The sequence below is a fragment of the Fulmarus glacialis genome, unplaced genomic scaffold (assembly GCF_000690835.1).
Source record: "Fulmarus glacialis isolate BGI_N327 unplaced genomic scaffold, ASM69083v1 scaffold9879, whole genome shotgun sequence".
Taxonomy (NCBI): Eukaryota; Metazoa; Chordata; class Aves; order Procellariiformes; family Procellariidae; genus Fulmarus; species Fulmarus glacialis.
In genome coordinates this window covers 29,844-47,527 of record NW_009232609.1, presented here as the reverse complement: position 1 = coordinate 47,527, position 17,684 = coordinate 29,844, and the positions used below count along the sequence as shown (strand labels likewise).

At 39.1% G+C, this 17,684-nt stretch overlaps 1 protein-coding gene across 1 annotated transcript in view; it reads left to right on the top strand.

Moving 5' to 3' along the window:
* The window catches only part of ITGA2 (integrin, alpha 2 (CD49B, alpha 2 subunit of VLA-2 receptor)), a 48,572-nt gene that overhangs the window by 5,460 nt on the left and 25,428 nt on the right, over positions 1–17,684 (top strand). Inside the window, exons 3-11 of the mRNA XM_009584969.1 lie at positions 3,951–4,060; positions 5,271–5,362; positions 9,223–9,337; positions 9,724–9,851; positions 11,128–11,276; positions 12,354–12,504; positions 12,937–13,102; positions 14,363–14,436; positions 15,859–15,997. Of these exons, the coding sequence (XP_009583264.1) occupies positions 3,951–4,060; positions 5,271–5,362; positions 9,223–9,337; positions 9,724–9,851; positions 11,128–11,276; positions 12,354–12,504; positions 12,937–13,102; positions 14,363–14,436; positions 15,859–15,997 (1,124 nt within the window). The remainder of the gene's footprint in view (positions 1–3,950; positions 4,061–5,270; positions 5,363–9,222; positions 9,338–9,723; positions 9,852–11,127; positions 11,277–12,353; positions 12,505–12,936; positions 13,103–14,362; positions 14,437–15,858; positions 15,998–17,684) is intronic.

Here is a 17,684-nt window from a genome sequence, read left to right as displayed (position 1 = left end):
AGGGCCAGATGATTTAAGAGGTCCTTTCTACTTCTATTTTCCTATTTCCTATTAGCCATCTTTGTGTTTAAAAAAACACACTAAAGAGCAAATGCATGAAAAGAAAAAAAAAAAAAAATCAGAAAATATAAAACGTGCACTGACAACAGCTGGGAATTCAGCCCTTCGCCATGAATTCTGATTTTGTTTTCTGCTACATCACACTTTGCCAGTTACTAGCTTTGTCATGGTGTAATTTCCCAGAAATAATTCCTGTTGCACTTTGATCTGCCACTCCTGCAGCCTGTGTGGTATGGCATTGCCGCTGAACTTTATTTGACTTCATGTAGTTCCATTGCCTTGTATACAGTGTCGGAGACTGATTAAGGAACTGAATAATAAAATCAGTGGCAATATTACATGTTAATCACTATAGTATTGTGTAAAGACAGTCTACAAGACACTCAAAGAAGTTTTGTAAAAAAATAAATATTTAACTCACGGCTGAAAACGACCCTTAATTAATATACTATACATGATACAGTTTATTTGGAAACAAACATTTTCAAGTATTTTAGTACTCATTTCTTGCATTCTTTCCTGATACGTTCTGTTTCACTCTGCTTCATGTGCATCCTGTTTAATCACAGTAAAAAAATATTTTTGTATTAGCAGAATGCTAGCCAGATACTCTCTTGCTTTCTTCACCTCTGACGTTTCAGAAAGATACACACGCATTTTCCCAGAGCAGTATTGTGTAACTCTGCACTGTAATGGTTTATGTTAATTTTCCAAGGCTAGTAGGACTTGCTGATTTCTAATATAGATTAAGCCTAGTATTAAGCTTAAGTAAGGCTCAGGATACGAGAGAAATAATAATTAAGTTATTTCCTAGGACCTTTAAGATTGGCTGTTAAAAGTAGAGGGCTAGGCCTGGCAGAAGTTGGTTAATAACCTTTTCTCAGGAGCGTATTGATGGCAGGTTAGACTAGTTAAGTCAAATAAGGGAAGGGGTTTAACAGCTCTATTCATTTCTGAAAATCACAGTGTCAGCAGTAGTCAGTTCTAAGTGTTAAATTCTATGTATGGAGCGGCATTTTTTGACCTACAGCATAGTTATGGAATTGAGATTCACGGACCCTACAAATCTACAAGGAAGGCTATTACAGCAAAGGGGAAGGTAGTGTAATAACTTCCAGTAAAGTATGAAGAATGCAAGCTAAATGAAAGACAAAATTAAGTTTGCTTTGGGCACAGTTGGCATAGATTTAGATTTGGGATTAAAATTGTAAGAGTTCGTCTTGTTTTGGCTTACATTTTTCTGTTTGTACCACGCAACAGCTACAAGGTTCCTTTTAGAGCTAGTGAAAATAAAATACAGTTGTGAATATTAACTTCTAGAAGTGGATTGGGTATAAAGAGCAATGGTTCCTTGGTATAAATAGATGTCTGTGTTGGAATTAATGTTGAGGTTGGGGAAAACAGGAGTTTTAGAGCCCACATTACTGCTGAGCAGCATTAAAGCCCATGGAACAAGCACAAATATGCATGCTGAGAGGGAGAGAACTGCTTTTTCTAAGCTCTGTGGGTGGTGTTTGTCTAGTTTATGCCAATAGCAAGGGTGAGGCTTGGAGTTAGCCTTGGAGTTAGGCTTGGAGTTAGGCTTGAATTTGGGGACAGCTAGTGCTCAAGCACGCTTCTCTTCCTCTTCTCCTCCTCTCGTTCTCACTCTGTTTCTGAGTGAAACTGTGTGCTTTGGGCTTCAGGATAACCCATGGCTGCAGAGCGATGCTAGTGCAGTGCAGAGATTTACAGTGAGTTTCGTGACCAGTTGGAGTGGTGCAGGGGGTATTTCCAAGATCTGTTAAGGCCATTCTTTGAAAGTCCTCATGCAGGGACTCTGAAATACATTTGCCTGCTGGGAAACTTAGAAAAAACATACAAATATTTATAAATGTACACAGTGCAATGTTCAGCTTGACAGTTAATGCTGAAAAGCCGTTCCAGTTTCAGATATTACCCATGCAGTTCTGCCATCCTTTTTAAAACTGTTTTCTGTTTCCATGAAAACTGTTAGCCCTTCCTCTCTCGCATCAGCGCAGTTAGCATTTTATAACTAAGTATCTCTGTAGTACCTAACAAGGGGGGAGACTGTAACACCATGTCTTTCTTTTGTCAATCACTATTGACAGGCTCCAGGCCTCTGTGTCACTGTTTGCAGGCTGTATCATCTATCAGCACATGGCCGATGGAGTAGTTTCTTGTGAGTTCTGGTTATTTGGTACTGAGCTATGCAGAAAAGGCTGAATTCCTCAGAAAACAAGAAGAAGATCAGAGGCCTCCTCACAGCTAGTGTAACATACACTGTTTTTATATAGAGAGGTATTTATACGTACCTGAATTGCAGGTTTAGAGATGCTAAAAGTACACAAAATCCTGTTCCTGCTGCCTGCGTAATCACTGTTTTTCAGCAAGGAAATTGAGAAGGAGGTAGGTATTTTTAAAATACTGCTACCCACAGAAAATAGAATCTGCAGTTACCCCCAACCGAACTGGTAAAACAGAGTAACATTATTTGTGCTGTTAAGTTTTTGTTTAATTGAGATGAAATAAACTAAATATTGTAGTTAGCAGTATTTTCTTTGAGAAAGCTAAAAAGGACTCAAACTCTTGCCTGTGCATCTAAAACTATATACTTTTACCAAAGCCATTTTATTCGAACTAGTTATAAAATTGCAGCAGTAAAATCAGATGGTCCCTGGAAAGTTAATATGATATATAGCAATTGCTTTGAAACATAATAATTTCATAAAATGTGTTCTTTTTATAGTGCAAGGTATTTGCATTAGCTACTTATAAAATTTTAGAGGACGACAATTTTGCTTTTAGCAACCTATTGACCAACTAAAAAAGATGGTTTCTTATGAAACTCCATATTCTGTACTGGGGTCCCATTGCTTGTCCTTTTACTGTCCCATAAATGGATTAATTACTACCATAGACTGTTCTGTATGAAAGGAAAGTCATATTGCTGCTGGAGCAAATACCCACAGTCCCTGCTTTCTAATAATCTATTTCATTTTTTCATATCCCTTGAAGTCATCTTCCTATGGTCATGTTTTGCCTTACCCTTATTTCACTGCATGTTAAACTGTACAAAGAATTGTCCTTCTCTTCCAGCCTTGCACGGCCCTATATTGTCTGGTGGTTTCACTCTCTCTGAGAGTTGTGCTGAAAAATAGGTGCTCTTAAGCAGTATTCCAAGGGGTGAATTAATCGCTTTTGTGCAGGCTTTCAGATAGGGATCTTGAGAAGCAGATACTGGAGGGGAAGCCTTGTGGCAGACAAAGAAATGAGTCAGGGAAAGTGAATCACTTCATACTGTAGGCACAAATTATCATAAGTCCTAACTTTCTTGTTCAGGGTTAAATACTTCATGCAGCAGACTGTTACCACCTGCAGTATTTTCTTTCTGACTCAGTGTTGTCAAGATGTGGTAGTGTTCAAGCTCAGACATAAGCATTTGACTGTTGCTGAGCAGATCCTGTAGGAAATGCTTCTTATCAGCTAAAAGAATAACTTAAAAGGAATCAGCTAACTGTTCACTGACAGGGCAATAATTTTTTTGTCTCTCAATCCCCAATGCATATATTTCTAAATTTGTATGCATCTGTATATATTAATATCTTCGCTGTATTTCTTCTGACACTATGACATAATGTCACAGAAACAACAGTATACATATCTGAGGCAGCCTAATCCCCAGAGGCTTCTCCACCGAAGTTGCCTCTGATGAATCCAGTGTATTAACACGCAAGTAAAGCTGCTGAACAGCTCTGAAGAAGACTCCCGAGTGCCTCAGGTGTTATATCTGGTAAAAGCCTCTCTACCTGTTACCTACAGTGTGCTATGCAATAATGCGGTATTTTTCCAGAATCATTTCAGACCTAATGAAGTTCCTGTTACTTTAGGTTGTTGGTTGGTTCACCCTGGAGTGGCTATCCGGCTAACAGAACTGGAGATATCTATGCATGTCCTGTTGGTACGTCCAAAACCACATGTAAAAAATTGAATTTACAAGGTAAGTTGTAATGAGTAACGTCTCGCTACAGCTGTTCAGTTTTTCCTCATTTTTGTACCAGGCCAGTCTATCTTCTTACATCTTTTCTTCGCTGCCTCTCTGCAGAATCTCAGTCTCTGTTGTGTGTGTGTTTGTGTGCGTGAGTGTGCGCGAGGACTCGGTGCCGGCCACCGGCGAGGCCGGTGTGTTTTTTTTTTCCCCGGGGGGCGGGCGGGGGCTGAGGTGCCGGCTGCTGGAGCCACTGGGGTCTCGGCCTCAGCTGCGGGAGCACGTGGGGTCTTTAACCTCCAGCCGTGGGGCGGGAACGGTGTGTGTCCCAAAACCAGCTGCTGGGGGGGACCAGGGCTCCGCGTCAGTGCGGGGCTCCACGCTGGCGGCTGCAGCGGGACCACGGGTCACAGCCCAGGGGCCTGGCGCGGGCTGCGGGGAGGTGAGGGTCTGTACCTCCCCCAAAGCGGGCGTGCCTGTGCTGGTGTTCACTAGCACACTTTCGGCTGGACCAGCCAGCTTTGGGGGCCCTCGGGTCCGGGTGCCAGGCGCGTGGGGGGTCCGCGCTGGTACGCTCGGGGGCAACTGTGAATGTGGAGTGCATGAGGGACGAGCGTGTGAGTGGATATGAAGCCTTTTCTGCCTCTGTGTGTTTGCAAACTAAGTAGAAAATGGGATTCACTTTTGGGTACAGCGAAAATATGGGGCAGCGGAGATGCCTACTATATATTTACTTGTGGTGCGGAGCATTTCTGTCCTCCAACGCTCCTTCCAGGTTTTTGTCTCAAGCCTGATACTGGATCAGAGGAGTCTGGTGTCCTGAGGAATGTGATGCCTACTATATATTTACTTGTGGTGCGGAGCATTTCTGTCCTCCAACGCTCCTTCCAGCTGAGGAATGTAATAGTAGCTACTCGGCTGCAGCTACTCAGCCAGCCAAAAATACTCAATAGGTAGACAGTTTCTTCCTCTCCTTTGCCTTCAGCTCTCATGAGGGCAGGCACTCTAAATGGCCATACTCTATTCATGTCTATAGTTAATGGTTAGCAAATTTTTGACAAAGGTTAGCTTTCGTTTCTTTTGTCTCAGAATTGTATGCAGCCATTTGGAAAAGGCATCTTAGATTCTGAGAAATCAAGCTTTCGAAAAGGAATTCAACTTACTAAATTGCTTCTACATTTTATTTAATATTCTGTCATTACTTACTCTCTTTTTATTTCAGCTTTAATAAATATTCCAAATGTGACTGAGATAAAGGAAGACATGAACCTTGGCTTGACTCTGATACAGAACTCAAGAACAGGAGGATTTTTGGTACGTATCAAGAACGTATTTAGTACACACAGAAATTCCTGAGGAGAATGAAGGAACTAGAATTCTCCACATTTTTTGATTAAGTCCAAGCTGAATGTATTTTACTATGCAGCATAGATTAATAAGTATTTTGCATATTTTAAAATTTTCCATCCCATTCCATGATTACCTAGGGTCCAAAACCAGGAAAATTATGAATTCTGTTCTTTGTCATTTACCTAAATATCCTGTGGAAGAGCACATAATTAAAGATTCTGTAATTTAAGTCAGACAAAATACGCGAGAATATTTCCACCATGGACATCTTTTAAGGCAGTCTTATATAGTTCTGATTATGCTTTCCAAAGACAGTATGCGATCTCTCCTCCACCATAGGCACTTGCACAGTGACTGTTGTCTTGAGATCTTAGGATTTCTAGTCCCATGGATCTGTGATATGTTTTATTTGGTTAGTGAGCTGGAAGAGGATGCATTTTCTGTGTGTATATTCTGCAAACCACTCTCCTTGGAGCCTGTAAAACAGATTTCATAATTGAAAGGAAGTTAACGCTTGTTTAATATGCTTTTTACAATCTTAACTGTAAGCATGAAAACTGTTGCAGTGTAGGTGTATTCCGGTTTGATGCATACATGGTAGGCCTGTGTAGTAATTAAGTGAAACAATAAACTACAGACAAAAGAGCTGTGAGGCTCACTTTAAACTTCGTATTTTTCTGTTACATCTTCCTAGTAATTGCAAAAGTATTCAAGTGTTTATTATCTTCATTACCACATAGCCCAATTCACTGAAGTACTTAAAAGTAGATCTACTTTCCAGCAGCTCTTTTGGAATTAGTAAAGTTAATCATAACTTCAAAATACAGCAACGGTGCTCTTCTTGATTGTTGGTTTGAGAAGATATTGATTAAAAAAATCTTATTCTGTCTCTTGGATAATACTTTTAATTACTGTTAATACTGTCCCATGCATGCCCACTTTGAATCAGTATCAGTAATTGCAGTGATTTAAAACATCTCATGCAGAAAAATTTGTATTTTCTAATAATACCTGAACTTCTCTCAGTTAAAAAGAATTTCCTGATCCATTGATTGACTCTTCTTAAATTGCATAAAGTAACAGAAAAAAAAGTTGAATGCTAAGACACGAACCGTTAGCCACGTCTTTGGTGACAGGAGTTCTTTTTGACTTAAGGAGAACAGGGTACTGGAGACAGGTGCTTATCTGTGACTCATCCTCAACAAATAATCAAAAGCCCCATGACTTAGTTGTTGCAAGAACTGGACAACAAGCGGAGACTGTCTGCTCGTAATTGCAAGCTGCTGCCAGCCAGGACTTTGCTCCGAGACGCCGACTCTGGCAGCTGGCCTGGGTGATGGGCTGTTCGAGTTGTGCTCAGGGCTTCCTCCTCCCAGCTCACTGTTCTCCTTCCTCCTGCTGCTGCTTCTCGCTCAGCCTCCATCTGCTTGCACCAGCCTGTGCTCCATCTCTGGGCTGCTTGGCTGGAGCGTGACCCAGCCTGGCGTGTCTGTGCCATAGCTCGTGGGTCCTGCTGGTTCAGCTGTTTGATGCCATGTGATTGCTTCCCACAGGTATCCTAAGTACAGGGCAGTCATTTCCACACACTCATTACATTTTTCTGAGGCATGCTTAGTCCTGTTGGAAAGGTGCTTAAGGATTTCACTGACGGTTAACAACTTTTTTCCGGATTTCTGATCTAAGTTTCTATCAGTTTCTTCTTGGGGCAGTGCCGCTTTAGTTGAAAGGAACAGCTCCCATCTCCCTACATGTAAAATCTCCCTTCTGTATTTAACACTCCACAATCGTTCTCCTTTGTCCTTCGCTTTGCTAAACAAACACAGAGTTTTCTGGCTGAAATGCTCTTTTTAAAATACACCTCTCTCAAACATGAATGACCAGATCCATGCTGTATTCCACATGCGTCTTTCCAGGGTATTTGGTATTTCCCTGTCTCAACTCCAAGTGCTTCTTGTCACGTATCTTTAGGCCATATTTGCTTTGCATGCTGGCTGCATGGGTACAGTCACCCTGCAATCAGCCAGTGCCCGATCCGTCTACTCCTCTCTTCTGTGCAATGAGCTCCCCGTTTATGTCTATCGTTCTTAGCATTAGTCCTTAAGGGCAAGTCTATGCCCCTTTCTAATATTCCACTTTTCAATTTCATCAGTTCTTGATATGTGATCTCCCAGTTTTCACCTGCATTAATGATGCATCTTAAATTTCTGACTGTAACAATGCTAGAGCTTTTCCCTTTTTTTTTTAAAGTGAAGATCAGTAAAGTTCATTAGAACAATTTTATTTTTTGCTGCAAGATTAACATCACAATTTTGAGTTACCACTAATACAGAAAAAAACTAGAAAATGGGCAAATGAGATTGATCTAAAAAGAACTTAAATTAAAAATAACTTTGAATTAAAGACTGGTAACTCTCCTCCAGCTTCATAGTTACCGACATAGATGATTTATTTTGTACATCTCACCTCTGTAACTATCCATCTTTTCCAGTAAAACTAATCATGCCCCATGTAGCAGCTAAAAAGACCACTTATCTCAAGATCAGATAATGTAGATATACCTCCTTTCTCTTGTCTAGAAAATCTGCCATCTTGTCAAATATGTTAGGATAGTTTGATGTGGTCTATCACTGGTAGCATGTGATTTAGCTCATTTTCCATTTACTTCTGCCTTTAATTACCTTTTTTTCCAGTATTCTTGAGAAAAGGTTAATAGTGCTGTTCACTCCCTCTTCTTTCCTAAATAGAGATGGTGCATCTTCTGTTTTCCAGGCTCTTCCAACTGGATAGGGCAATCAGAAAGTGATATGTAATGAAGCTATCATTTATTTTATTGTTATCCTCATTGGACAGAGATTATTTAGAGGTTATGTTTTTTCCTTGAGTTCCTAACATGATTTTCTTTTAAAAAGAAAATCCCTCCCTCCCAAATATCTTCATGACAAAATACTGTCTCAGTATCTGTCTTTTTTATCAAGGTACTTTTGTAAAAATCCTTCTAATATCAGAGGTGTGACTGTCATGCAACCAGCTGGTTGATCCAGCTGAAAACGTTTCTTTTTACACATATCATTTTCAGCAAAGAAGCACGATTACCTTCTCTGGAAGGCAATGAAACACGTAGCCGAGGGGTATGCAAGGCCAGGGCCAAACTTCTCCTTTTAGCTGCAGCTAAATAGGACAGTGCATACTGTGAGGCTGCACCCTCACTGGAGATGATGATGAAGTTTAACTTGTAAATGTTTTGGCAAAGTGAATTTCCCTTGGGAACAAGCCGTCTCAAATTAATAAATGTGTGTGTGTGCGCGCACACTGATCACAAAACTCTTCACTCTGGTCACGCTGTTGGTGGTAATCGGACGTACTGCAAGAAAAACCCTCTGCGTGTTTGCGATGTGCATGCTCATGGCTCTGATGCCACCTCCTGGTTAGTGGAAGTACTTCTCTGCACGCTTATAAGCCATGTGCAAATACCAGCCCTAGTTTTAAACCCATAGTTTGAAGAGCAGGTGGCTTAAAGCAGGACAGATTCCTTACAGACCAAGTCACACTCCCTAGATCTTATAGCTGCGCATAGTCTGAAGGGGCCAGCTTGCAGAAGGAGGCACTAGGATGATAATGAATAGAAAATCCTTTTAATGTGAAAGGGGTTACACCATCACTGTGATTGCAAGGGATTTGGCCTTGAGGGCTTTTCCAAGGGATAAGCCAAGAGGGCTTCTCTGATCCTATATGCCTGTGGTCCTGCTTATTGTGCTTTTGTATATGGATACGGTGAGACAAGTATTTGTTATTTTTATAGTTTCTTTTTGTTGTTATTTTTAAAGACTTGTGGTCCCTTGTGGGCACAGCAGTGTGGAAGCCAATACTATGCAACAGGAGTCTGTTCTGAAATCAGTCCAAGTTTCCAGATCCTAAGAAGCTTTTCTCCTGCTGTTCAAAGTAAGGCAACATGTGCAAAACAGATTCAATTAAAAAAACATATCAAACAAAATCAAGATACATTGTGTCGGGGACTCTTAATTTGGGATTTTTTTTAAAATGTATGTACAAAAAGCAAAGTCCTATGATTCACACCTAAGGACTGACAAATCGTGATCCAATGCTGAAATGAATATGGACTCACTCCTCTGAATTCAGAGGCATTGCACCAGCGCAGGCTCAAAATCTGCATATGCTTCTATGGAGTCCTCACTGTGGCAAAACCTTCCTGATCTGAAGTGTTGCCTGTGTGAGACCTAAATATGCACCTCTGGATTTAGCCAAAAAGCTCTAAGTATATTGAGACTGAAAGTGCATTTAATCTCCACTTCTTATTTTTGCTTTAGAGTGTTCCTCTGTCATAGATGTGGTGGTGGTTTGTGATGAGTCAAACAGCATTTATCCCTGGGACGCAGTGCGGGCATTTTTGAAAAAATTTGTACAAGGCTTAGACATAGGCCTTAACAAAACCCAGGTAAGTCAAAGACATCTTTGAGAAAGACCAAAAAAAAAAAAAAAAAGGCAATGGGTTTTATTAGCAATTTTAAAGGAAACCAGTGTGCTTTTGTCAGTTTGTCACTGCAGCACCAGCAGCATGAAAATTAGGAAAAACTTAAAGCAATGTACCGTGACGCTGAATATGTATGCAAACCAGGTCTGTTTCTCAATAGGAAGATGCTGTTGTGCAGTTGAATCAGAAGTGTGCTTTAGCGTAACTACAGTACCTCCCCCAAAGGCACAGATTACGCAGTTGTCCTGTATCTTTCAGTATTGGGGTTTTTATCTCACAGCTAACCTATTTCAAAAGGCATTGATAATTTGATTCAAAACGTAAACTAACTGAAATAGAAGTCTAGGTTTTATCTAGTGGAGTCAGATCTCTTTCATGCATTAGGTGTAAAAGTAATTAAAATGTAGTCTGTGGGGATGTGGTAAAAGTAGAACAGATTTTTTATGGGCTCTTACTTTCCAACTGCTGCATCTTTCAAATACAAGTTTTTCCTGCATGGTTACTGTCTGATCTTTGAGTTCTTTTTTCCTTTTAATTTGGTGATGGTAAGGAAAATTTTATTGCCTTTTTTTTTTAAAATATTTTCTGTCTTTACAGTTGTCCATTTTCCATAAACAGTTCTGGGAACAAAGACTGGGGCACTGGAAATCTCTCTCCCAAAGGCTGCCTTCTTCCTTGGGCCTTCTTCCTTGCTTAAAAGCTAGGCTTCCTGCTCAGTCCATTCTGAACCTCACCTTTAGCATCTTCTCCTCTTTTTTTCTTTCATAGTAAAAGTACATCTTAGCATATGTCTTTAGCTTCACCTGTATTAAAAAAAAATAGGGTTTGCAGTGCTGTCAAGTAACTAACCTTTAGGATTTCCGTAGAAGAGATCAGATTGAGGTGCTGTTGGCTTGTAGAGTTTTTGCTATTTTCTCTTTTTTCTCGGAGCTCCCTGTATTATTGCTATCTGACAGCTCTTCCAGAAGTAACCAAGCAAACATTTAATGCCTACTATTTCAGATTGTTTGCATTAACATATTGTAGTCCATAATAAATGACATAAAGTGCAAGAGCATTTTAGCTTTCTTTGCTTTCCAAATATGTTAATATTAATTGGTTTTATATGTGTTGAAAGAAAATTATAACCCCATGTGCATCTGCAGATCCTTTACTCCAACCTGACAAATAAGTAAGCGTCATGATTGTATGTAACTGATTGTAATGCGTGATAATCCAACCTAATTTCTTTATTGCATAGGTGGGTTTAATTCAGTATGCTAATGATCCCCGTGTAGTGTTCAACTTGAATACATATCAAACAAAGGACGAGGTTGTTAAAGCAATGGAGGGAACATATCAGAAGGGAGGAGATCTGACTAATACTTTCAAAGCCATTGACAATGCAAGGTAAAACACATCGATGATTACTGTGCCACTATTGTAACTTACCTTACGAGGCCACAGGTACATCCTGAATTTCATTCCCACTGGGAGTGTATGTGCTCGGAGCCTCTGAGGAGGTTCCCAGTGCCAGGCAGAATCCTTCAGGTTCATTTACAGTGCCCCATGCAGAACAGTATAGGGATATGTAAACTAGCTGAAAAGCATGTCTTCAACCATTGGGTTAAACTCTACACTAAGGTAGTTCTGGTACCCAACAGAATTGTTTGGGCTGTCTAAACATGCCAGTGCATCGAACACCATGGACAAACTTTTAGGAAAGATACAAAAGAAGTAAAAGTTTATCCAGGGATTCAGTGGGACCGGTAACATTCCTGTTTGCAGGTCAGGCCTTGCTTGACTGCAGCGAAAATAAAATCTCTTGTCTGTTGTCAGTTTGTCACTGCAGCACCAGCAGCATGAAAAATAGGAAGAACTTAAAAAAATGTAGCATGACTCTGAATATGTATACAGATCAGGTCTGTTTCTCAATAGGAAGATGCTGTTGTGCAGTTGAATCAAGGACAGGACTCTAGGCCAAAATACATGCTGAATCAAATGGCCTTGAAAATCTTATTTAGGGACAGACTCAGCCTTCAATGGAGTCGCTATTTGTAGTAGTGTTGAGGAACCCATTATTAATACTCTTCCGCTTTTGTTTGAACTTGATGGAGCCAATTCCTGGCTACTCTGGTGTTACAAAACATTAATAATTCTGACAAAAAAATCTTTTTATTTAGAAACATTTGTACAAAAAAATATTGTGTTCCCTGGTATTTCTATCAGAAATACCATCCAGTCCTACTTGTGTTTTTTTTTTCCTACTTCCTTGATTACATTTCTGATGGCTCTTTGAGCAGTGCTTTGAAAAGAAGTTGTCAGGAGCGTAATTGAAAATTCTTATTGCAGATTGTTAATTTCCAAATAAAAAGGACTACAGATGCACCTTGTTCTAAGTCAGTGATGGACATATTCATTACAGTATATATACTGAATTCCATCCATTATAAATTGACATGTGATAAATCCAATATTTTATAACAGACAGTATGCTTTCTCACCTGAGTCGGGAGGACGTCCGACAGCCACAAAAGTAATGGTTGTTGTGACGGACGGTGAATCACATGATGGCTCCAACTTGAAAACAGTGATAGGTAAATGCAATGAAGACAATATAACCAGATTTGGCATTGCTGTAAGTAAAACTATAATTATATATATTATTGCAATTTTTGAAAGATCATTTTGTTGTGTATATAGGAAAGTGCATGTTCTATATATAAGCTGTATATAATGCATGCATTGGTACACTGGTGAGACTGAAACTAGGTGAAATTAATCTTTATGAACTAATGAAATATTGGTCTTCTTTAACTGGCTGAAAAAGCAAAATCAATATTACCTGAGCAACTTCAGTGTTTTTGCCTTGTTCTCCTTTGCCTTGGTTTATATATTTTTCCTATCTGAATAGTCCCTTGTATAGGAATACAGTCTAATTCAGTAATATGAATGAAGGTAATTCTATTTTTTTTTTAATATGTAGAATATTTACTTAAATAATACAAAAGGAAATGGAGTAACACCATGATTTCCTTCACTCTTCTTATTTCGTTCTTTTTTACCCAAGGTTTTGGGATACTTAATCAGGCATGAACTTGATACTAAAAACTTAATTAAAGAAATCAAAGGAATTGCTAGTCATCCAACAGACAAGTATTTCTTTAATGTGTCATCTGAGGCTGCACTACTGGAAGAAGCGGGAACACTTGGAGAGCGCATTTTTAGTATAGAAGGTAAAATATTTGATGTCTCTGAAAAATTAGATCAGGTTCTCCCAGCTGATGAGCTAAGGATTTTATTTAGCTTCACCTTAGTCTAGTGCTGTGAAAACAAGGGGCAGCTGGAGCCGCTGGCTGCTCCCTGCTCCCCAGGAGGGCTCTGGCTTGCACAGGTGTTCCCCCAGCTACCCCACTGTTAATGAGCCTGAGCTTCAAGTTAGTTTCTGCAGTTTGTGGGAAATATTCCCCAGTTGCTGGAAGCTTGAGTGAAGTCCTGGGCTTCAGGCATCCACTGTGGGCTTGTCCATATGCGTCCAAATGTGTTTGGAGCTATTACCACTGGAGGAGTAAAGATATCTTTATGCTGTCAACAGTTTTTCTGTTAATGCTGAGCAACTGTGGATTTAAAAAGCAAATCAGAAGACTAGGTTGCTGATTACAGAACTGAAAAGCTACAGTAATGCAATCTGTGTGGCGTCTACCAGGCTCTATCCCTAGCATCACCCATGTCCTCTGTGTACTGTTGGAGGAAGATGCTGTAGAGGCGACTCAGAGGGTCTTCATCAACCCAAAAGCCAGCTTTTTAAAGTCAAATTTAGACCATGCTTGGGAGACTTGTGACCTGCCCTCAGCCGTCCCTAAAGAGCCTTTCATGGCTGCAACCTTCCTGTGCTCAGGATGAAATTGGGAACTTCTCTTTCTTCTCCATCTATTCTTTACTAGGCCCATGCTGCTAATCAAGTCAAGGGGATCGGGTGAGCTCCCCCTCTTGGGTATTTGTACTCCCATTGAATTCCTGTTACCTGAGTCCCATCCATCTACCTTAGGAAATATTCCTGCACAGTATTTTTCAAGACAATTACAACAGTTTTGTAAGTCCTATATGATAAGAAACATTCATTTGAAAGTTGTGAATATACCGTTATTAAAGCTGCTAATTTCAGTGTATTATTAGTGCTTCCTAGGAAACATAAAAAAAGATTAGCCACAGTGACAACGCTGTGCAGACTGATTCAAGCCATCTTTATCATCATCTTCTGCCATTTTTCGGAAGAGACTCAGCATCATGGCTCCATCTTATCAATTTGCCATTAAATCCTCCAAATATTCTACAGTTTATTAGCTCTCAGATTTTCATTGTTTGGAAATGTTGGAAATGTTTTAGCAGAATTGGTGGATTTGGAAGTCCCTATATAGCTACGCTCAGAGGCAGCTATATTGGATCTCTTATGTGGTTCTATAGGGTTAACCGTACGCGAATATTTGTTTTACCAGGTACAGATCAAGGTGATACATTCCAAATGGAAATGTCGCAGGTGGGCTTCAGTGCATATTACTCGCAAAAAAAGGTATGTGAATTTAATTTTTTAATGATACAAATAGATTTAATTACATAGACATGAATGCTTAGAATTGCAACAAAATAAGACTAATAAAACACAATGACCAAGTTTAAGATTTTTTTAGAAGCAGGAGAATGGCAAATTATCAGTCTTTTTTTTTTATTTGAATACCACAAAAATTACTTCTAATAGGTGCTGTATATCCCTAAAATGAAAAAATATACATTAATATGTGAAGTTGAATAATAGCTTCTTTCATGTAATGATTTTGAGATGTGTTAATCCAATTATTTCAGTGATTTCTGAGTGCATATAGCATGAAAAATTCAATTGCTCCAAGTTAATATTTTGTAGTTGAATAACTGAGAAGAATTGAAACCATATTGTAAAGCTGGTATATTTCTAAGCAGTCACCAAGGTGTAAATAAATCAAGTCTGAAAAGAATTAACCTAATATTTATATAGTTAATAACATTTGTTTAAAGCATATATCACTTAGAAATTAGAAAGAATAATAAATCAGATACATCTTTCTTGCTAATCAATTTTAAGATTATCTTGACCAAATAGGTCCTCTTTGTAAAATTCAAGTGTGGTTCAAGCAGTTTTCAACTGAAAATACAGGAACGTTTTTTCTTTTTCATAGCCCTCAGAGATGAATGAAATAAATTTTTAAAAGTCCTCTGTATTTGCCCAAAATTGAAGTTTTAATTTACCAAGCACTTGATGCTAGGAAATGGCAAAAATTAAGAAAGATTTGGGGGTTTCTTCTCAAAACAGTATCTCAGTTCAGTGAAGAATTTTAATAATGCAAGTAATCTAAACTATGTTTGTTTTATGTGTACAAGTCTAAGTATTTCTGTACTAAGTATTCTGTACAATAAGCCATATTAATTTGGATTTTAGATTTAAGGGTTCTCTCAAGGACATCTCCTTACAATACACTTAAAGAATGAAATCTTGTATCTTTTTCCATCAGCTTTTGTGTGCTGTCATTGGCACTTTCGTTGGCAAAAAGGGGACTTTAGCTTTTTCTTACAGTTTTGTTTGTCTGATCCTTGGTCTTCTGAGGATCATGAGTGTGTAAAAGCATAGACTAGGCAAGCACAACCCCAGGGTGGACAGGCTTTGGAAATTATCACAGTGTTTAAATAAACCCATTTTATCTTGAGTTGCAGTGCCCTGGGAGCTGAAGCAGTCACTTATCCTCTTGCAGTAGATGGGTGATAATCCCCTTTAATAGGGCAGTAAAGTCCTGCATGTAAGTGGTAACTATAAGCAGCTCCAGTCAACTACTTGCAGTCATTAGACTGTACATCACTGCCTTAAAAAAAAAGTGATGTAGGAAATTACGTATGGTAACTTCAGCTTTGCTCACATTTTTTCTGAAATAGGTAATTCTAAAATGTTGATTTTTATTTTTTAAAGGATGTTCTGCTGCTGGGTGCTGTTGGTGCCTATGACTGGAGTGGAACCGTAGTTCAGGAGTCTTCAGACAGAGTCACCACTTTTCCAAGCCACGTGTTTGAGAAAATTCTACAGGACAGAAATCATAGCTCTTATCTAGGTAAGGGCCTGAAATACAAATCTGGAAATGTATCAAACCTTTATTAAGATATTAAAGAACTTGGGAAATTCTGCTCTAGCCATACTCCTGTTAAGAACTGATTTGAGAATATGAAAAGAATTTTGCATCCAAAAAGAGTTTATTTATCGGTCAACAGTTAATTGAATGAAATCTTTATTGTGTTTTAAAAATTCTACTCATATCAATGTGGTAAGCTGAAAAAAGAATCAGGCTTTGCCACAGAGACATAAGAAGTCATGGGATTTGAAAAGGCTGCTTAGTGCATCGTACTGATCATTATGGTTACCTTCTGTTTTAATATTTGTATGTACTTACATGTGGATGAGAAGTTGATTGACTTGCTGTTGCTTCATCTGTGCTCGCTCTTTTCTTGTCCTTTTACAGTTCAGTTTATAGTTTTAGGAATATTGCTGCAGTTTAACAGAGGTCTTATTTATAACCCTCATATATTTTCTGATGCATGTTTTTGTGACCCAATAAAACCAGTCAGTTTGTCTTCTCAGTTCATTGAAATGTTTTCTGCAAACCTACAGCATGCCTGCTGTGGCAATTCATCCCTGAATAATGCTACTACATTAACCACCTCTGACTTTCTTATCCTTGAAGTTGAGATGCTATTTTTGCAACTAACGTGCTCTTTTCCCTATGGCTTAGCATTACTTGCATCCAACACAATGAATAAATTAAACCTAACCTAATGAGCAGTAGCTCTTTTGCATGTGTGACCTCTTCAGACTTTCTATTCTTCCCTTTTCTAGAATAATTCTTAAAAGGTCAGGTCATTTCCTCTCAGCACTTCTCCACAAGGCACTTTCTAGAGTATTGACCTTAATCTTTTTGGAGCAAACAATGTTGTTGCCTTTTCTGTCCCTTCATTTCCTTTCCACCTCCTGTCCCCCACTAAGAGCTCTCCGTACCAGCGCTCTCTCACCAGCCTGGGGGGACCCAAGCTAAATGGCTGCTAGCATATCACAGCTTGCTAGATTGGCCCCCGTTCTGCACTGCACCCTCTCACTTCAAATGGCTGTATGGTGTATTAACTAGGACTCTATGGCCTTAACTTGCAGAATAAAATCATGTTTTGTTGTTGCTTCTTGAACTTCTAGTATCCAATGATGTTCTCTCCCTAGAAAAAAGTGACTGAACACAAATCTGAATTAGACTGGTATATGTAATGACCAAGGCATAATCTTTTTAGACTGTGGTCCTCACATGGTCCTGCAGCTTGCTAAAGACCTGCATATTCTGCCCAATCACTGGGATTTTGTTATTAAGTTTAAACTATAGTCTTTATAAAGGATGATTTTGTTTTCTTCTGTTAAAATAAACTTGCTGTAATTAAACCACAGAAATGTAAAATATGTAGTAATGCTAGCTTCACAGTGCTAATACATGTTTAAAATATTTGCAGGTATTAAAAGATGTTTCCTGAAAGCAAATAATGTTCGAATAATGGGAATGAGGATTAAAATGTTCAAAGAAGTTCAATCAGCCTAAGCCCTTCAGCTGACAAGCTGTTAATATAGCCTGTTGTATTCAGCCAATACGCTGTGGTTTGGTGAGCTGTGGGAAAATACACTGCAAGCTTTGCAGAAGCTAGGTGTTCCTTCCCAGTTTGAAGGCTGGCCCAAATGTTCATCTCATGTTTCTTTTTATTTCTTCATTC